Source organism: Amphiprion ocellaris, chromosome 5 (assembly GCF_022539595.1).
Source record: "Amphiprion ocellaris isolate individual 3 ecotype Okinawa chromosome 5, ASM2253959v1, whole genome shotgun sequence".
Lineage (NCBI taxonomy): Eukaryota > Metazoa > Chordata > Actinopteri > Pomacentridae > Amphiprion > Amphiprion ocellaris.
The window spans coordinates 16,782,153-16,802,388 of record NC_072770.1 but is presented as its reverse complement, the minus strand read 5'-3'; the positions used below and the strand labels follow the sequence as shown (position 1 = coordinate 16,802,388).

General features: G+C 40.1%; 1 protein-coding gene across 4 annotated transcripts in view; it reads right to left on the bottom strand.

Moving 5' to 3' along the window:
- The window catches only part of sema3fb (sema domain, immunoglobulin domain (Ig), short basic domain, secreted, (semaphorin) 3Fb), a 63,913-nt gene extending 55,815 nt beyond the window's left edge, over window positions 1-8,098 (bottom strand). For 3 of the 4 annotated variants that reach the window (XM_055010450.1, XM_023271926.3, XM_055010451.1), the window contains exons 1-2: window positions 7,658-8,098; window positions 5,716-5,880 (exon numbers count right to left, since the gene is read on the bottom strand). In XM_055010450.1, coding sequence (XP_054866425.1) covers window positions 5,716-5,827 — 112 coding nt within the window. In that variant the 5' untranslated portion in view covers window positions 5,828-5,880; window positions 7,658-8,098. The remainder of the gene's footprint in view (window positions 1-5,715; window positions 5,881-7,657) is intronic. The other variant, XM_055010449.1, reaches the window with a different exon arrangement.
- Window positions 8,099-20,236: the final 12,138 nt, after the last annotated feature.

The following is a 20,236-nucleotide window of genomic DNA, read 5'->3' as shown; positions in this document are numbered from 1 at the left end:
TTTTGCTCTAATATGAACACTCTTCACTAAGCAATTTCATGGAATTTAAAATGTTTTACACCACTAAGAATAGCTTCATGCCAACCAGGACCTTACAATTAAGTGACGGTCTTGACAGATGGATCACAGCAGAGTGCAAGTTGCTCCGGACCAAGCTGCGTTTGCACTTAAACCACCATCACCACCCCGCCGATTGCGTTCGGTGGTTAACCACGGCGCTACAAATGGCTTCTGTGTGCCTGCTGAGGGAGCAGAGAGTTTTACACTACATATAACTGGGCTTTGCTGCTGTGGAGACAAGCTGAGGTCTGGGACATGGCCAAAGTAATACTGGTTCTCAATGCTTTGTCAGTCATTACTTTGCTACTGTGGGGATATACGGCCCTCACAAACAGTAATTAGAGATCACAGCCAAACATCAGCAGCAGTGCCAGACTACTGGGGCAGCGGTTTCGTGGCTTCTACATGTGGTCGTACAATAACTGCAACATTACAGTTAGAGTGAAGGTCTGCCAGTGTGTTTGAGGTAAATTAGTCCTGCAACATGAAACGGAAACAGGAGGCTGAGCAATGAGTTTATCTGCAATGATCACAGAGTAAATAAGTGATGCTGTATTTACTTAACAGTAAAAGATTCTTGGTCTAAAGAAAACCACGATTAAGTCGCTCAAACAGGCAATCATTTTTTAATGTGCATGCTGTTATACCTAATCACATCAGCAGTGATAAAAGCATAATAGAATTCTGACCACGATACCTCCTTCAAAGAAGAAAGTGACCACTTGAATGCATTAACAACAGTAGTAACAGTTTAAACATTTACTAGACTAAGTGACAAGGTGGCAGTAAAAGGGCAAACCCAGAGCTGAACTGATAGCAACCTGCTGACTTATCAAAACAAGACTCCTAAACTGCTTTTTTAGATCATATTTTCAAGTTTAATCCTCATCTGTTATTATTCCAGGGAATTAAAAGCCAAATCACACGCTTCAGAAACACATGTACCGCACAACAAGGGCCGACACATACCAGAATGAATGGCATTCAACCCCAAAGGGGAGTTTCTAACCCTCTATGCCGCCGCCCACCCACACAAACACACACATGCGCTCACACCCGATATAGCCTAAAGACTTTGCTGAGGAGTAAAAATAGTATCCTGCTGTTAGCCTTTCACTGGAGGGCGTGCAGATGAGAAATATTCGGAATAATGACGAGCCGGAGCAGCTTTCTTTTACTGCCACCTGCACTGGCAGCACTGAGCGAGTGTATTGTTGCAAAGCTGACCCACATTCTGGTGTCATCCCAGTGGATTTGGCCTTACGGGTACTCGGAGGGAGGAGGGAGGAGGGAGGGAGCGTGCTGTAATCCTGATGATGTTATGGCATTTAAAGGACTTTTCCTTTGTAGAACAGACCGTAATTCCATTGCTGCAGTTGTGAGAGCAGCCGTTTTAAATTTCATTAACACCAAACGAGGAAAAGGTAAAAGGTGTGCTGTGTTAATTCTCACACGCTCTCTGTGGTGTTAGACATGCCTCCACCCTCAGTAGCATGTTACGTCTGCATGGCTGCTCAGGGTGAAAATTTACAATCATGGAGATTCCCAACCCTGCTGCCTGTTCATCTGCTAAGCAAAACTCCACACGGAATGTTTTTAGTCACCAGTTACACCCATGTAAACAGCTGCATAGACCGGACAAGCGATGGTCAGTGACTATTTTAAGTGAATGAAGTCACGGCAGTCCAGATGAGGCTGAGGTTCACGGGAGGTATAGGGCTGGAAATAGCAGAGCCATAAGCATGGATTTAGGTTTGGATCTGCTTAATGCATGAACTGAAATATGTCATAGTGGGTATGTGGGCCAACAGCAGTAATGTTACACTTATCACAAAACATGGCACGCCAAAAAATCCCCAGGAGTCTTTTGTCCATTTAGAGAATGTTGTGTTTTCTGTACCTCACAGTGTGATACAGGAATGAGAATCTAAATCAGTTGACCCCTTAATGGACTCATGCTACAGCAGCACTTGAATGAGTTAGGAGCCTCACAGGGAGGCGAAGCAGCACTCTCACAATCCTTTGACATGTTCGTTCAGCATTTCACTTCAGTGACGGCAGCTTTGCAAAATGGGACAATCTGGTGGTGACTACATTTGACCAGAATTAAATTAGGAATGACAAGATGAGAAAGATGCCAGAATGTGATTGTTTTGACAACTAAGTTTTCATTTAAATTTACAGCAAATTTGAACCAAGTTTTCAGAAATTTTGACAAAACATGAGAAAACATTAAAGCTAAAAGTATGTTCAAGTGCACACAGTGCAGATTAAGTCTCTCACTGACAGGTAAATCTGTCCACATTTCACAGTATGCTGGAGTTTTAAATCTGACGGCTGTAACAACATTTCCGCCAGAGCTAAAGAGAAGAGCAACTGTAGCAACGGAGATGGAGAAGACTCCAGCAACGAAGAGAATCATGGAGCCTGTTGTGGAAGAACTGAGAAGAAACTGGAAAGTCTTTGAAGCTCCAAGCATAAGTATGAGTAGACAGTGTTTGTATAATTACTCTAACTGCTAAAAGGGGGAGACTAAAGTTCCATTCGGCATGTAAATGTGAAAAACGGTTTCGATGAATTACAGGAGTTGAGCGCATTGCGGTAAACAGCTGATGGTGCTAATTCTCATGTGCCATTAGACCACTGACTGCAGAAGAAAACAAAGTAATCACAATAACACCAGTGGGAAAAAAAGTGCAGAAAACATAATGAAAATGTGACCTATACGTTTGAGGAAACATCAACACTGATGTGACGTTTTGGTCTGCAGCAGTGTTTCATTTCTTCATTGAAAGTTTCAGTGGACAGGGGAGTGTAGATTTCAGGCTTCACAGCTAATTCACCCAGTTTGTTTTCATTGCACTTCATCCCATTTAGCAACTTTTCCTTTTCAGTCAAGCATAGAACCTTTGTGTAGAGAAATTGCTGCTTGCTTTTCTATTTTTTTCTACTCCAGTTTCTGTGTTTCCACCTCAAATTCAAATCGCAATTTGAAACAATGCAAAGCAACAGTGTAAGACATATGAGTTTTGGCTGTTAAATAATGAAACTAATGCTGGAATTCACCTTCATTTAATTAAAGTATATTTAAACCGTCATGGGTTAATGTTTTCCCATTAATCAATATATACTACATGTTTCAGGCATGCACACTGCAGTCCAACTAACATAAAACCAGATTTGTTATTCAATAGCCACACCACATACATTTTGCAGCACATCTGGCTCAGAGTTTAAACTTTCCTGCTTTGGTCACACAATCACATTTTAAATTTACTATGCAGTAAATGTTGTTGAAAATGTAATCACACATTAAATCGCTGTTGTAAAATTACAGTTTGGATGTTTTCCCCTGTTCTTTCACACACCTACTGCAAAAGTGAAGTGTTTTATTTTGAAATGTTGCCATTTTTCAAAAACAGGAACTATTTTATAATCCAATGTCTCGCTTTAAAATCAAGTGTATAAACTTCTCAGCACCTCCAGGGAAACTCTCTGATATGAGTCTCTCATGTCTGAGCTAACACTAAAATGTCAAGTGATTATATTTGGAGGATTTGCTTTGCTTCCTCTCCTCATTGTTTGAAACACTCACTTTGCTCATCTGACACTGATTACAACCACTTGCTGTTTAAACTGAGGCGGGCTCCTTTTGCTTTGCTCACTCTGCCCTTTCTCCTCAGCTTACAAGCGCAAAAGACGTGATAAGCCTGAACAAAGTCTACTCCCAAGGTTTATCCGTGAGACTTTACAAACGCTAATCTTTTTGAAATGTGTACAAGCAGATACATTGCTCAACTTCCTGTGTCCTCTGAGTGATTCGAGGCTGTTTTTTCTCCATATCACATAATGCGTTTTCCCCTCATAAAAGCGCTACACACTTCATGGAGCAAAAGTAAAGCAATTAGGTCCCATGATTTACTCTACCTGCTTTAATAGGAGAGTGAGGGCCTCCCAGATGGAGGTCATGGTTCTTAACCTCGCTCCTCAGCTACCAAGTTAATCAGTTTGGAACATGTGTTTAGTTTAACACCCTGAGAGACGTGCAGGTTTATAGCTGCTATTTAAGTTTTTCTTCGCAGTATGACTCGCTGGCGTAATGATCAATAATTATAAACTGAGACCTCATAATTAACCTTCCTGCAGTTGCGCGTTAAAAAGCTGCATATCGTCCACACTTGCCTTCACACTGTGTTCCATTAAAGCTGCTGCTTGCTCAGAGGCAGACCGCCGTCCCAAACAGCTCAAGCAAAAACTTAACACATCATGATGCATCAGGGGAAGTGCAGCCGGCTTGCCAAGGTAAGGACTACATGGGCCTCTCAAAAAGCAATTAAGGCAGAGAGAGTCATAATATTGAATGGAGAGGGGGGTGCATTCCTTTGAGAGAGGCAGCAGCAGTAGACTGTGAAATTCATATTGACTAGAGAGGCAAACACACACAGGTAAGCAGCAGAGCCAAGCTTTTTTTCCCTGTCAGCCAAAGAACACTGCCTGTAGTTCGCTGCTTTCAGATATATTTCGAGGTGAGTTCAGCCATCCAAAGATGCGTCTAAGCACAAGCTTCTCTGCTCGTAAAAAAGCCTTTAGAGTGAAGAAAGAAAACACACACAATTTACACAGCTCTCTAAAAACAACACAGCCCTTGGACTAAAATGATATCTGGAGAATGAAAAAAAAACTGCTGAGCTCTGAATGTGCGCTCACTGATGTGTTAAATCCCACTTGATTAAAGCAGGAAAACGCCTTCAACAATGAACCGTGCCAGTCCACTTAATTAAGTCAACTTGTCCTACCAGGGAGCGCTGGGAAACGGAAAGCAAAGCAAACAGGGGCGCTGCTGCTGCTGGTTCCCTCAGCTTTTCTCTGGATGCTAATCAAAGGCTTGATCTCCGAGCAGGACAGGCCCCGGGGACCGTCGCTCTGCTTGGCTGATCCTGGCAATTTGCTCTTGATAATACCCTCTCTCTCCCTCTGCACCCCGGAGAGCCCGGCAACACATCTCACCTAATCTGCATGGCCGCTGAAACGCACAAACGCAGACCCCTAAAGTACACGTCAGCCTCACCAGGGGAATAATCACATAATGGCCATAGAGTTATTACATGCTGCTTATTATCCCATCTCTTTTTTGTGGCTCCAATTTAGGGATTCTATAATACAGATGATTGAAGATAAAGATGCTGCTTTTCCTTGACTAAAACAATAATCATGTGTATTGTTTCAGAATGAACAAGGCATACACAATCTTCTACATTTGCATCGTGCTCAATCACTGTTTGTGTTTTTAACTGTTTGTGCAATATAGGCTAGTGGAAGCATCTGGTGGTTATTACACGGCCTGCAGGTCTGAGAAAGGCAGGAAAGGAGGGGGCTGTATGATTTGTTTGCGGTCTGCTCAATACGGCTCAAGTGATGCTCTAAGTTCTTCCTCTGCAAAACCCTTCAGCACTTATCAAAGCCACAATCGCTCCAATTCTACAACTGTCATGTCATCAGTCATTCACTGAGCAAACACATGGCAGAGTTTAAGAAACCGACACTGAATCAAAACAGCTGGAAATATTAGGGAACCAGCAGCAAATCAAGAATGAGAGGCACGAAAAGGAAGAGGAGATTGGAAGAAGAGGAGGAGGAGGAGGTCCAGGTTCCTACCTTTGAAGGAGATGAAGACTCGGGGAGCGGCCAGTGGGTCGTTGCTCACTTGGTTCCCGAAAGCCAAGCTGGACAGTGCCAGGAGGACCGTGCACAGACCGTCCAGCTGCATGGTGCACCAACCTCCAATAGCACCCAAAGAGCGGTTTTTAAATTGTAAAAAATCTGCAGGGACAAAAAAAGAAAAAATGTGTCTCAGAATCTGCCACAATAAGTCCTGTTTGTTAATTTATGTGACTTGTCAAATCAGTGGCTCCCAGGGGCCCCATCCATGTGAGTTTTAGGCGATAAAGCACTGAGGTGAAGAGATTATGCCCAGATTTCTGGGAGCTTTATAACCCCAACAAGTCCTGATGGAGAGGAGCCAAGTTTTTTTTTTTTTTTTTTTGAGATGTGCACACATTTCCATTTGGCAAAAATTATGTTTGTGTTTCAGAGTGCAACAAACTGATGGCAAGATCGCGCTGACTGAGGGAAGCTTTTCTCCTGACAACACATTCCTGCTTCATGACGCCACACGTGTGCACTGCTGCTCTGTAATTATGGGTGCACCTAATACCAGGTTCTACCTCGTCTCTCTCGCTTGGTATAGGAAAAAAAGACAACATTGTGATTGGGTGCAATTAAAACTACAATTCTTACTTGTTGCTTAAAGACTTGCTGAAGGGGTTACAAACGATGACAGCCTCAGGCGCTCACTGGGGCAGCTAAACCAGCCTCCCTGACAATGCAGCGGTGCCCATCAATTAAGTCTGGAGTTAATGAATGATAAACACCAGGGAGCAACCGGTGATTCACACAGGATCATCAGAAAGACTTGTCTAACAGGCCACCTCTTCCCGATTGAAACTTTTTTCCAACTCTGGGTTCCCATAAAGCATCCTTTCCTCTCTGACTGGACCTTCACAGTCTGTAAAGTCCCCAAACTCTGGACTTTTGGACTCCATCTCAGACGCACCATCAGAGACCTCAGAGTCCACAGACGGGTCGGCTGGAGCGGATTTATCAGCATAAAGCAGCTGTTTAAACCTCAGCTGTTTACTCACAATTTGTTAACCATCCAGCTGTTTATTCTGAGACAGAGGCCAAGTCCTTCACACAAGCACATGAAATCAAACAAGGCACTGCTCACAAAAGACACTGGGGATTGTGAAACACTCACAGCCGGCTCATATTATTCCCACAAAGCCACATAAACTGTAGATACTCTGAGAAAATCTGAACGCGTTAAGCTCAAGTTTGCACAAGGAACATTTATGGAAACATATGAGTCCATTACATTCGTATAAGTCACATCTACTGATGCTTTAAGTCTTTTTAAATGCAGGTTATTAAGTGACACGTTGGACCAATGTGATGGAGTTATTACAACACAGATAAATTCCAGCAAACTCTGCATTTTAATTTCATTTTATTTTATTTTTTACATTTCACCTCAATTAAGAAACCTAAGAAACCCTCAGTGAGTTATAAACATAGAATAATAATAATATACAGTATAAACTTCACACATTTAGACATTTATCACGATGTTTTTCAGCAGCAAAGAATTTTTAAAAATGGAAGCAAAAGATCTGAATGTTGCTGAAACATGCTCTAGACTGAAATCTGTGCGTAACAGACTGGCAGCCTTGGCTACACATGGAAGACAGAACTGTAAACAGTCTGGTGTGGTATTAGAGCGCACGCTAAACTGCACAGCTATTAGATAAACACTAATAATAATTCATGTGGGAATTCAGGTTGTGATCAATCCGAAATTTAAACAACACATTGATATTTAAATATTTAAAGGCGTGCAACAGGGATTAAAGCAGTCAGGGGTGCATGGTGCCAATAATAAATCACATTTTTAAAAGAGCGCGCAGCTGCAGACAGGTAAGATTTTATGTAAGACTCATAATAGAGCAGGTTAATTTGGGAATAAAACATTGAGGCTTACCTTACAGCTTTCCGAATGTAAGTTCTGATCCAACCTTGCAAGTCACTGAACAAACCAATTCCAACAGATCGATCACTCTCTCTCCAAGTTGAAATCAATAATAAGAATAGAAAATCCCGACGCGGCTGGTGGACAGTCCCTGCTGAGGGGCGGATCAGGGGAGACTGTACCTGTGCGCACTGCGTGGCCCCGGAGTTGGCATAAGAAAACTACACCAAAAAAAAAAAAATAAAAGAAAAGAAGAAGAAAAATGTTTCTCTAATTCAGTCTTGTGCGGCACCGAGAGGCGAGTAGATTCTGTGTTCGCTCGATTACATTCAACATCTCGTGGGAATAAATTTTTCAAAAAAAGGAATTGGAAACAAAAAGTCCCCGCCGTGTCCAGGAGGTCCGGGCGCGCAGCGTGTGCTCCGCTGGAAAGTTGGGAGCTCCTGACTGGAGGGAGGCAGGGCGCTAGCAGGTGGATGCAGAGGCCCATTTGCCTTAAACACACCCACAGGGCGGGCAGCGACGAGCCGAGCCGCCCATCAGCCAGCCGGCCGGGGGGAGCCGAGATTTACTGCCGTATTATACCTCAGAAGACTGGCAGAGAGCGAAGAGAGCGCAGGTTGTCTGCATCTGGTACAGCACATTTGTCTTTCTGCTCATTTAATCATATTAATTAGTACACAGAGCAGGAAAAGTGAAGCAAGTTTGAAAAGGACAGACGTATGGGTATATATGTGACGGTTTCATCAATGGTTTATAAATAATTGTTCCATTGTAGAGTGTTGAGGCACAATACTGGTTGCCAGGTTTTTAAAAATCCCATTGTCTGCTGTTCATCTTTTCTCTTTGCCAATAGAGGGTTTCACAATTTTAATAGCCAACAATTCATTAAAGGAAGGCTTTTAATAATAAAAAATGAACTTCCCTGTAGGTTTTAAACTTTAAATAGCCAACAAGTCATTAATTAAATTAACACTTCTGATAATCAAACCTAAAAGTACAATTTTGAATATTTTATGTTAAATGTAAAACTAAATATAGGCCATCACTTTCTATACATAAATGATCAAACAATGACCTCTTCCACAGGATTTTTTTACAACCTGGAAACCAAAAGCTGTTTTACTGTTATTGCAACCCGGTGACAAAAAATGTTGCCTTGTTTTAGCGCATTTTAAAGTTCTATTATGGGATGCAAGTGTATAGTAAAAGCTGAACATAACCTCTGTGACTACTGAGTGAAGCGCCTTAAACCCGCATTCTTTCTAATAGCCAGCAGGTGGCGACTCCTCTGGTAGCAAAAAGAAGTCAAGGTATTTAAAAGTTGATGAGGAAATGATCCTGCTTCTCAACTGAACTGTTATCGCTGTAAACATTTCCCTGCAAAGCTTATGCTGTCAGTCGGTAGTTCCATGTCTTCTCCAATATAACAAAATGTTCATTTTGTAAATTATAGTCAGATTTAGAGGAAAATAGAAGATAGATCAGTCCTGTCAGATCCACTGCTTGCTTGTGTCAAAAGACCAAGATGGCTCTCAAACACTAAATTTGAAACTTTAAAATGATAGTCCCCAAACCAATGGGTGATGTCACATTCACTACATCCATATTTATATGACGTTTACTGACATATAAACCTATAGTAACTGATTTTTGGGTCTAGTTAGAAGATGTAAAAACAACTATGTTTACATGCACAAAATATTCTGGTTTCTGTCTTGATTTTTTTTAAAAAGACAACATTCCTTCCTAACCGTTTACATGACTAATGAAACTGAACATTCTACTAATATTTCCATTAAAATGCAGTCATTTATAATTAGTTTTATTCAGACCTTTATGGCAATAGCACCCTTCATCTATTATTCCTTCAACCACATTCTAAAATGACCAGCACTGCAATATTTGCTCATAACCAAAAACCTGTTAATATTCAAGTCTTCTATTATGCTTAAAATTCAGAAATAAATTGATCATTAAAAGCGTTTCTGCGTCTGAACCAAAATGTGACTTCTTTGAGGGCTGCATTTCCAACCCAGCCTTGCACACTGTCAGCTAGTTTGTTTGTGGTAGTTGTGTGAACTGTTGATGCCCTGTGCTGCAAACTGCAGTAAAAACCCGATAGAGATATATGTTCTGAATGCGCAGAATGTCCCATATGTCCTAATCAGATTATGCTAAACTGATAAAAACGTTCTACTTTGGAAAATCCTAATTAAATATGATGCTTACCTGAAATTCTGAATATTGTAATCTTCTGAATAGTAGTAGAATATCAGTGTGCATGTAAACATAGTCACTGACATATTATCTGTGGCCTTGCTGGCAAAAAGTTGCTCATTTACACTTCAAAGGGATGCGGCGCAACACTTGATTCATTTAGATCTTTATCTGTGGCTATTAAACTACACAAACAGGCAATCAAAGGTGTGCTATCCCTATTTGCTAATTAAAAACTGATCCACAACCGGTCTGAGAAACTGGTTGGACTTGTTACTTGTTGTTGATCAAATCTGGCAAAACTTACGGTCGACCATTAAATGAAATCAACGAGCTGAAATAAGGTGAGAAATCAATACACAATACAATACAATACACAGTCATTTTGTATACTGAATTATAAAGTGTAAACATTAATGGTGTGATAATGAGTGGCCATTAAAAGATAGTAGCCTATATGGGCGATTAGCAAGTAGTGAAAAGCTAATAATTATTAGGACATTAACAACTCATGCTTTCATGCAAACAAATAACAGAGAGGGACAATCTGTTGCTGTGTGAATGTATGTATTTAGCAGCTCCTTTTCCTTCTGCAACTGCTATAGTACAACCAACAGTCTTTCATAGAAGACTTGTTTGCTTGCTTTAAATCAGTCGCTTCCATCTTCTATCTCTGTGACAACCAGTGAGCCACCATCTGCCACCCACATATGAGGTGTGGAGGGAAAATTTTCAACAGGAATTGGCTTAAATGGTGTGTACATGTGTCCATTTACTCTCAACAAGTGAGCAGCTTTAAAATAAATCCTCTTTATACCATTTAACAAGCAGAAAAATTCATTTTTTAACCACTTCAGTTGTACTTTAAGAGATAAAAACAACTTCTATTCACTTCACCATTCACAGGGCAAAAGTTTCATGCACACAAGTTTATGACAGCATTAAAGTGGCTTCTTTCTATTGAATATTTGACCTGCCAAGTCAATTTTAGTGACTTAGAGCACAGACAATGCAAAGACTGTGGGGCCCAACTTATCAGAAATTAAAACTCTTATCTTGGTTATGTACCCATTGATTTGAAAAAAAGGGTGAGAAATGTAATTCATTTGATGGTACATGGAAAATGGCTTTAAAATACTTAATTTGCTCCTCTATTCAAACACTGATTGGACGCTTCAAAGTCACCGAGTTGCCGCCTGTGAAGATTTTCTAAAGCTCATTGAGAAAATTAAACATTTTCTCATTTTTAATCATATTCCATTCAATGTCCTTTCACACCTGCATTATCTGCCTTTCATTCAGTCTGAAGCTTTTAATGGCGATTCACCATTAAGCCTGTCGGGGAGTTAGAGGGAAAGTTTGTAAGGTGTTCAGCTGTCGGCTCAATGGGGTCAAAAGAAGCTGTCCCGCTTCACTTTCCTTTCATACGAAGCCATGACGGTGGCTCTGTAGCCTTCACTCTGCAGTCTGACTCAACATAAAGGTTCTTTTTTAAAGTGACTTGGCAGAGGTCAAATAGAAATATATCAGTCTGATGAGTCCAACAAGACTTCTTCCTCCTCAGGACGACTTATCTATTCAGCATCGACACGGCAGATTTTCTGAGAAGCAGCTTCTCCAGTGATACATTCCTCACCAGCCCCACTTCTCAGAAAGGAACAAAACAATCAGCTGTCAGCTCTGATTGCATTTTGTGTGCATATGCTTTTCTGCTTGATGGGAATCCAAGGTGAGTAGTGTGCATTACAGAGGAGGACTTCTCGCTCCTAAGTGGGCCTGAACTGTTATATTTGCGATAAAAATCCTGCCAGTGCATGATTCCAAGCTGCTGTTGACATCTATCTAAGTGGTGTATGAAGTTGTTTTAATGTTCTGCAGAGGAACCTGCATTCCAGCTTTCTGTGGCTCTGCCTGCAGGGCGTGAACGGATGCCAGGTGTTATATCAGCATCTGTGATTCTTACACAGTTCAAGGGATCATCCGCAACGCAGTCTGAGTTTCAACGTGTGGGGAGAGATGTGGCACACTGCATGCTATTGGCTTTGTGGTTTTGGTTTGTGCTGCACTGAACCGCAAAAGATTTCAGGTTCTATCTGAGGTAAAAATGTAGTGACGAGATATTTTCTTTTTTTGGTAGCTTTTGCTTTGCATTGGCCAACTGTACAACTCTCTTATTGTCCTTCTTTCTCACTTTTCGTCACTGACTGAAATATGTAACAAACCAGTTTTGGGAAAATTCAATTAAAAAGTAATGACACTTCACTGATTATCACATTACTAGATCTTAATAGATCTAGAGGCAGATCTTAATCAGTTAAAGGTGCCTGAAGACATTTCCAGAATCTCCAAAACTGATTGCATTGTAGCAGTTGAAGTCTTCACTTAAGTGAACATAGAGAACAACAATGTAAAACTACTGAATTTCAAGTAAAGCTCTTGCATTCAAATTCAATCACTTACATGAAAGTGTGAAAGCATGTACAGATGACTCACTTACAAGTAAAAGGACTCATTATGCAGACAAGATGCATTAATATGTGCATATATTGCATAAAGTAGCCTTTTTGTGTTGCTAGTTTTAGCTTCTTTTGACACATTTGCCCAATTTACAAAAATACATCATGTTTTATATGTAGTGGGCTAAAAATACAATATTTATTTCTGAAATGCAGTGCAATTCTCTTTAAGTATAGAATGGTATAAAATGACATTAGCTTAGCCGTAGTCTTCAGCTGGACACTACCGTACTGAATGTAGGCAAAGCTACAGTATTAAATACATATGCACTGAAAAGATTAAATAATTGACGGTAGGATTAAAACTCAACAAAGCTTTATCAAACACTACTTTGTTATTCTTTTTTTTATGATAACAGTTTTATAGGACTTCATATTTATCTCTTGAAATTTTTTCTTTTAAATGTCCTTTTGTAAAAAATATTCATACTAATTACATTTGGTGCCACATTTTATTTCAATACACATTTCATAACTGATTTTAAATTCATAACTACACTTTTTTTGATAATGTCAAATGTAAAATGTTAAGCTTGCGGTGCCCAGGTTGAGCTGGCGACCCATAAACAGGGGCTATAATCCCCAACGCATTTTATAAAGTTAACACTTTGGACTTCTATGCATGGATACTGATTTTTCCTTTTTTGGCTCCTTTGTGGCTCCTGTCTGAAAACACAGCAAAATAAAAAAAAACATCTATATCAGCCCTCCATCAAACAGCAAACAAGCTGACCCTTTAAATTTTCAAAGACATTTATTATTACTGGGAATAGTGTCTCTGTTCAAACTGCTTCTTTACACATTAAAACTTGTTAGAAAGTAAAGCTTTTCTGACAACCTCAGGTGCTGCTCTAGCGTAGACACAGAGAATTGAAATCACAATGCGCTCTTTGTTTTATTTTGGCCACTACTGCCTCACTGCCAGGCCTAACACTGATTCCTGAAAGTATTAAGGTCTGCAGCTAAAACACACTCTCACACACAAACACACCCACATGCTGGTGCACGTACACATGCACAGAGTCCTCAAACAAAGCTTCAACTGCCTTGTTTCTGCAACAACTAGATTTAGTAATATTTCAAATTCAGCAGGCAGGTGCTCACCTTGTGCTGCGACCAGATAGGAGGAAAGCTTTGCTCCCAGCACTTTCTCTAGATGATGTCCTCAAAGTTATTAGCATTTAAATGAGAAAAGAAAAGTATCACATCTTGATCACAGTAAAAACTCTCAACAGTAAACTTGTTCAACAACTCAAGAGTGTTTAGGACAAACTTTTCTCATCTCCTGAGGTGAGCGACTGAGTGTTAGCGAGTCTGTTAAACAAGCAAATTAGGTAGGAAAGAAGGGTTGAAGGGGATTTCAGGCTGTCTGATCACACTGGATGAAAGTATGTGACTCCTCGGAGCAACGATTACAGTTCAGTGTTTGGACCACCTTCCTTTTCCCCTACCTGTGGTTGGTGCCTTTGAGCAAGAGTTTCCTCTGTTGTTTTTGGCAGCACACAGAGCTCCATACACTTCCCAGACTCCGCAGGCCTGACGATACTTTACTGCCAGTCTCAGCCCTCCTGCCCCAGGGAACCACAACCCACAGCGGCCAGAATGAAGGAAATGGCTTTGATTTCCTTCCACTTTTCACACATCAAATGGGCGAAGGGAATGAGGACCGTGCGCTGGTCCTGACCGAGCTGCGTAAACAAATTTGCGCCACAGTGCGTATGTGCACATGCATTTCTGTCACCTAAAATCTGTGTGTATTGGACACAATATAATGTGTGTGCTGGGGAACAGGTGAGTTCATTTTTACCCACAACTGCTCTACATCAGTGTTGACATTATGCGAAAGGTAAATACTGTGTAATTGAATAAAATTACAAACCGAGACATCGGCCCGGGGAGAAATAGCCGACCCACTTTGAGATTCTCAATACGCCTCTGTTCTCCAGGACCGGCTGTCTGGGGTCTTTTTTTGGCTGTCACTGTGAAGTTGAGTGGCATAATTTGAACAAATAATCCATCTACCAAAGCCTGAATGGTGATTTCATTCAGTAGAGGACTGTGTCTGATTATATATAAAAAAGAAACACTACCAAGTCCTTTAGGTGGGTCATATATGATTCATGCTTCATATGCGTCATACTTCCTCTTCACACCAACTTTCTGGGAGGTACTGAAATTGGACAGAGTTGATGTTGTGCTGCTGTGACCCATGGGAGAGGTAAAAACTGGATTACATCATTGGACCACTGAAGTATTTAGATACACATGTTGTAATCATCATTTTTTGCACGTAGAATGATTATGTATATGAATCTGCAAAAGTAGTTGCCTGGGAGGTGCTGCTACCATCCCAGGACAGTGTAGCCATAAAACTCACAGAGAGGGGAAGAGTCCACACAGATTGGCTGCTACCTACAGAACAATGCTACATGATAGATTTTAGGAGGTTAGGGTTTGTCAAGCTGTCACTTTATTCATTGTTCAAAATACAATTACTGAATTATAATACAAGCCAGAATATACAGCATCAGATGGCAAACATCCCACATGTGGATTTATAACTGCACAAGCCATAAAATCCCCCAAAAAAGAAAGCCTATAATAAATCAGCTCAATTAAAAGAAATGTTAAAAAATCATAAATTTATGAAGGAAACATAATATATCTAACTGTCCAGATACACATATGTAAAATTCTAATCTGATAAAACAGCTTTAAGTTATCAGAAATATTAGAAAACACACACACACACACACACACACACACATATATATATATATATATATATATATATATATATATATATATATATATATATATATATATATATATATATATATATATATATATATATATATATATATATATATATATATATATACAGGCCAGTATGGTAATACATTACCAGCTATACAGTTTGACACTTGGAGAAATCTGCTTATTCACTTTCTTGCCAAGAGTTTGATGATAAGCTTGATACCGCTCACATGTTTGTATGATAAATATGGAACTGGAGCCAGCAGTCAGTTAGCTTAGCTTAGGGGGAATCAGAAATCCTGGCTCTGTCCGAAGGTAACAAAATCCCCCTACCAACGTCTGTAAAGCTCACTAATTAACATGTTTTGTCTTGTTTATTTAATCCATACACGAATTTCAATTTGTCATTTTACAGCAGTTACTGTAAGTGTTGAACTGTTTCCTGACAGAGAGTCTCAGTTACTTGACAAGTGCTTCCAGCCAAGAAATAGTCTCCTAAATAACCCCTGTGAAACCACAACATGTCATTTTAAACTTTGGCTTGTGTATGTATTAAACAAACAAGATATAAAATGGTAATTACTGGGCTTAAGGGATGCCGGGAGGCTGATATTGTTTCCTTAGGACAGACTAGGCTTGCTCCTCCCACTGCCTTCAAGTCTTTTTCAAAGCAAAGCTGCTGGTTCCAACTTTGATTTACCATATAGATGTAAATAAATGAATGAATAATGGGCATAAATACTTTGTTTATATACTCTATCTGTAGCTATAGGTTGCATCTTTAATCTCTTCTTTTAATTGATCCCTAATCAAGATTTAGGCCATGGTCAGGTTGTGCTGTCTCATATTTTGCTACTGATTAAAAAGTAGTTCACGCCAATGGAGCTAATCACTTTCATGTCTTCTGGGATTGCTGGACTATTAGAACTTATTGGGAACCAGTCCATGAACGATATGTGGTGAAAACATTGCCTAAATGTGAAACTATGTATTTGGGAAACATATTGTTGGAAAACTGGAATGGGAATGGCAAGATGTTACTTGGTGTTTTATTGGCAGCAAGTAAAAAAACATTGAGCAAATGGTTAAAAGTGGAACCACCCATCATTGAGGAATTGAATAATATTGTACATGAGGTTTACATTATGGAAAAGTTGACTAGATACAACCGGTTCTCTTTATCTACTTGAAGATTACAAAGAGTGAGCTCCCCTGTTCTCTACTGTTGTTCTTTTTCAATAACAAAAAAGTGACGTAAAAAATGAAAATATTGGGGAAGCAACAATCTTTAGTGTTGTAAACGCAATACACTTTGGAATTGTAATAATTCGCTTTTTTGATTTAAATAAAAAGAAATTTTCAAAAGAAAGCAGCTCACCTAACACCCACATTATTCTTACAACTACTATAGCTCTTAAGCCCTACCAGCAATCCATTACACAATCATCTCACTAAGTACTACCAGTTTTTCTGCCTCTTTCAGCCTGCATGGCCCTCTTCAGGTTGACAGTAATGCTCACAGAAAAGCACTAACTTAATGTCAGAAGCTCTGTAAAGTTAAAAGGTCTGCCTGAAATGACACCAGTGGCTGTTGGTTCCCAGCATGGATGATAACAGTGGAAGAACATGAACGCACACAGAGGTGGAGACCAGTGATATGAAGAACAATCTGCACTCTCTCCCACCGTCTTGCTATCTATTACGCTGTTGACTTGGCACATGGATGCTTCCTGAGGATGTCATGGGACCCCTGGTGGGTAAAAGTACAACACTTCCTGTTAGCTCTCATTAACTTCCTGCCTCTCGATGGGACACAGAGGTCACGACCCCTGCTACTGAACTCATAGTCAGGTTCTACTAATCTGCCTGAGCTTATGTCATGTTTGCATTGTGGGCTAAAAATAACCTTTTAAACCTGCTCAGCCTTTGCTGCATGTCATGATTTGATTGCAGACATCATTAGCGAAGACAGATGAGTTCACATGAATGTCAACATTGTTTGTTAGCATGGTGAAAGAAACACAGTCAGACAGTGTACTGCTTAAATGGACCATTCCCATGCTAAAATGCCTGATTAAACATGCATAATTACAGTGTCTGAAAGGAGACTGAAGAATGACCCAGACCTGAATGCAGCAAGTATTTCAGCTCTGTTTTTCCTGTGGATTTCAGCTCTACAAGGATTACATCCATTAGTATTCTCCTAGAGGAATCTCAGCAAAGGCAAAACTGTGACACTGAAGGTAACAAACACCAGTAGAATGAAGCCACCCAGTGAAACTACAAACGCGGTGACACTTTTGTTCTCCTGAGCTGATACTTTCTGTGTCTACATTTCCATGCCAACCATGTAAACTAGGCTGGTTGAAGTGTTGGGAGTTGCCACTGCCAGAGCTGGAAGGTTATCTTCAATTCTCGAAGGGAACTAATCCTGCAAATTCTCAATACTGGTCTGCACAGCTATTGTTTCTGCAGGGACAGGATACTCCCTTCCTCTCCCACACCCTCACCCATCCCACCCATGAACTCAAAAACGCTCCTGGCATCTCAGATCAATTCATTTGACTTGAACTGAGTTGGCCAAATTAATACAAATGCAGCTTAAAAACATCTTAGCATATTTTTCTTTAGTCACAATTTCAAATAAATATTTAGCAGGCTAGTACAAAAAATTCCTGACCTACAGTACTTGAACTTCAGCACACCCGGATGCAGTGATAAACGTTTCTCACCAGGTAAACAGCTGACTCACTTTCTCTTACCCCTCTGTTGCAAGCAGGGCTGAAGGGAGCCTTGTGAGGACAAACATCATGCTGGCAAAAAAATTACTGCTTGAAAATCTGATGCTGTTTAATTGTAGTTTTTAAACAAACAGCAAATCTCCAAAAGGAACAAAAAAAAAAAATGTGCTGCAATGTGCTGTTTTCTGAACAAATCATTCCCTCAATTTTATATATCTATATATATATATTTATATATTTATATCTATCTATCTATATCTATATCTGAGATCCCACCTACTCAGTGAACCTATAAAGAGCTGCTTTGAAGACATACCTCTCTTTAACCTCCTGGAAAAGATGGCCTCCACAAAGAAGAAACTCAGGTGAGGACTTCTACAAACTTAAGGTCTTTTTAACAGGCTGTTTGCTTTAATCAGAGCAGTAAACTTCATTTTAGAAAATGCAATTTTAGACACTGGACAAAATAAAGCAAACAGAAATACAAAATGATGGGTTGTTCATGTCTATCTCTCTATACAAAAGGTCACGTGATCAGCTTCTTCACTCAGAGCAGCTTCTGGACTTTTTTTTTTTTTTTTTTTTGCTTCTGTCACATTTTTAACTCACTGTTGGCTAATTTTCACTGCAAAATAAAGTCCTGTACTTCAATAGAAACAGCACAACAATGGCAAGAAGTAGAGAGAAAAAAATATTGTTGAAATTATTTGATTATTCTATGAAAATGAAAAATTGCTCACAGCTCAACACTGGAGGAAAAAATGGTGGTTTACAGACCATAGATGTCTTACTGCGTACATGTTTCATTTGTTTCCCTACTTGTCTCTAATCGGCTCTGTATAAATACAGTTGGCAGTTCAGCAAAAAAGTCCATGAATTCTTGTTGCATGACTGTTAGCTAGAGCTGAGTCACTCCTGCATTTGCAGTTGTGTCGAGAACTACAGAATTTTTTTTATTTTAAAGAATCTCGTTAGTACAATAGTTTTAAATCTGGCATTTCCATAAATAGGATGTGTACAATAAAGTGATTTTGATGAAATATCATAATTTTAAGCTTAGATTTAATAATTTTTTCTGATGGAACGACACATTTCACATGATTTGTTCATGAAGACCGGCAGAGAACTGGTCATCCTTTCAGATCTGCAGGCATGTTTTGAGTTTCAGAGAGTTCATTTTTCTGTTTCCAACTAACGAAGACCCTGCATCCAGCTGGAAGAAAGGTCAGGCACAGATGGGTAGGATGGATGTTTTTCTAGCATCTGAGTCATACAGCAAAATACAATGAGTTTAACAAGACTGAACTGCAAAAAAAAAAAAAAACAACAATACAGCTGAAACTACTTTTGCTATTTTGGTGATTTAAGTCCGAATCAACCCCATTTATATATGAATGTCTTAGCATGAATTAATTTAGATTTTAATTTAGCTTTAACATGGAGGACATAGTATGCTGTTAATGGGCTGCATCTGGTTAGAGACAAAATGACGCAAATAAGTTAAACTGTTCTGAAACGATGTTGAGTCTGTGTAGACACAGAGGAAGGATGCTGAGACACCCTCCTAGTTTCCCTCCTCCCTGCTGACATCTGTCTCTTTCCTCTACCAGCTCACAGGATTCCACTGCCATGGATACAGCTTTAATATCCAAGGGTGTGCCCTCCACACATTAGTGGGTATACTTTCATGCACACCAACCAGCAATAATGGAAATTTGGCTCTTATTACAAAGGGGATAACCTGTTTTGACATGGCATCCCAAAACCAATTGTTCTCCTCTGTGCCAAATCCACATGTGCTTACTCATGTTATCTCTCTGTTGCTGTGCTACTGTGGCTGGTATACTGTAGAGGTGAGCCTCAGGAAACAACAAAAACACACATATTGACGCTTCAGGATCGGCCATAAATATCTCAGCAGGCTTCCAATAAAGACTGACAGGAACGGATGTACACAGCCACGCTCGAAATTATCTGGAAACCATCTGCAGCTGTAGCGTTCGCGGACACTTTGATGTCCTTCATCTCAATCACAATAACCCCTCATTGCCTAAAGTGTATAAGAAAGCTTAGATAGCTGCCCGCACGGGAGTTCTGAGGCTGACAGGAGACTCAGTAACATTATGTTTTAAGTACTGTTAAAACTGCCGCTCTCTATGTGAGGTGCTTGTGTTGTCTGCCATAGTGCTGGAGGGGCTGTGGGCCCTGCATGTCTGGGCTGCTCAGCTCCTCACTTTGTAGACTACACAGCGCCAGCAGCACTGAGGGCCAAAGCCTGGATTGAATTAATTTCTTTGGGAACTGAGCAACACTGTCAACATCACTAAATGACACACGTGCATTAAAAGGTTAAAGTT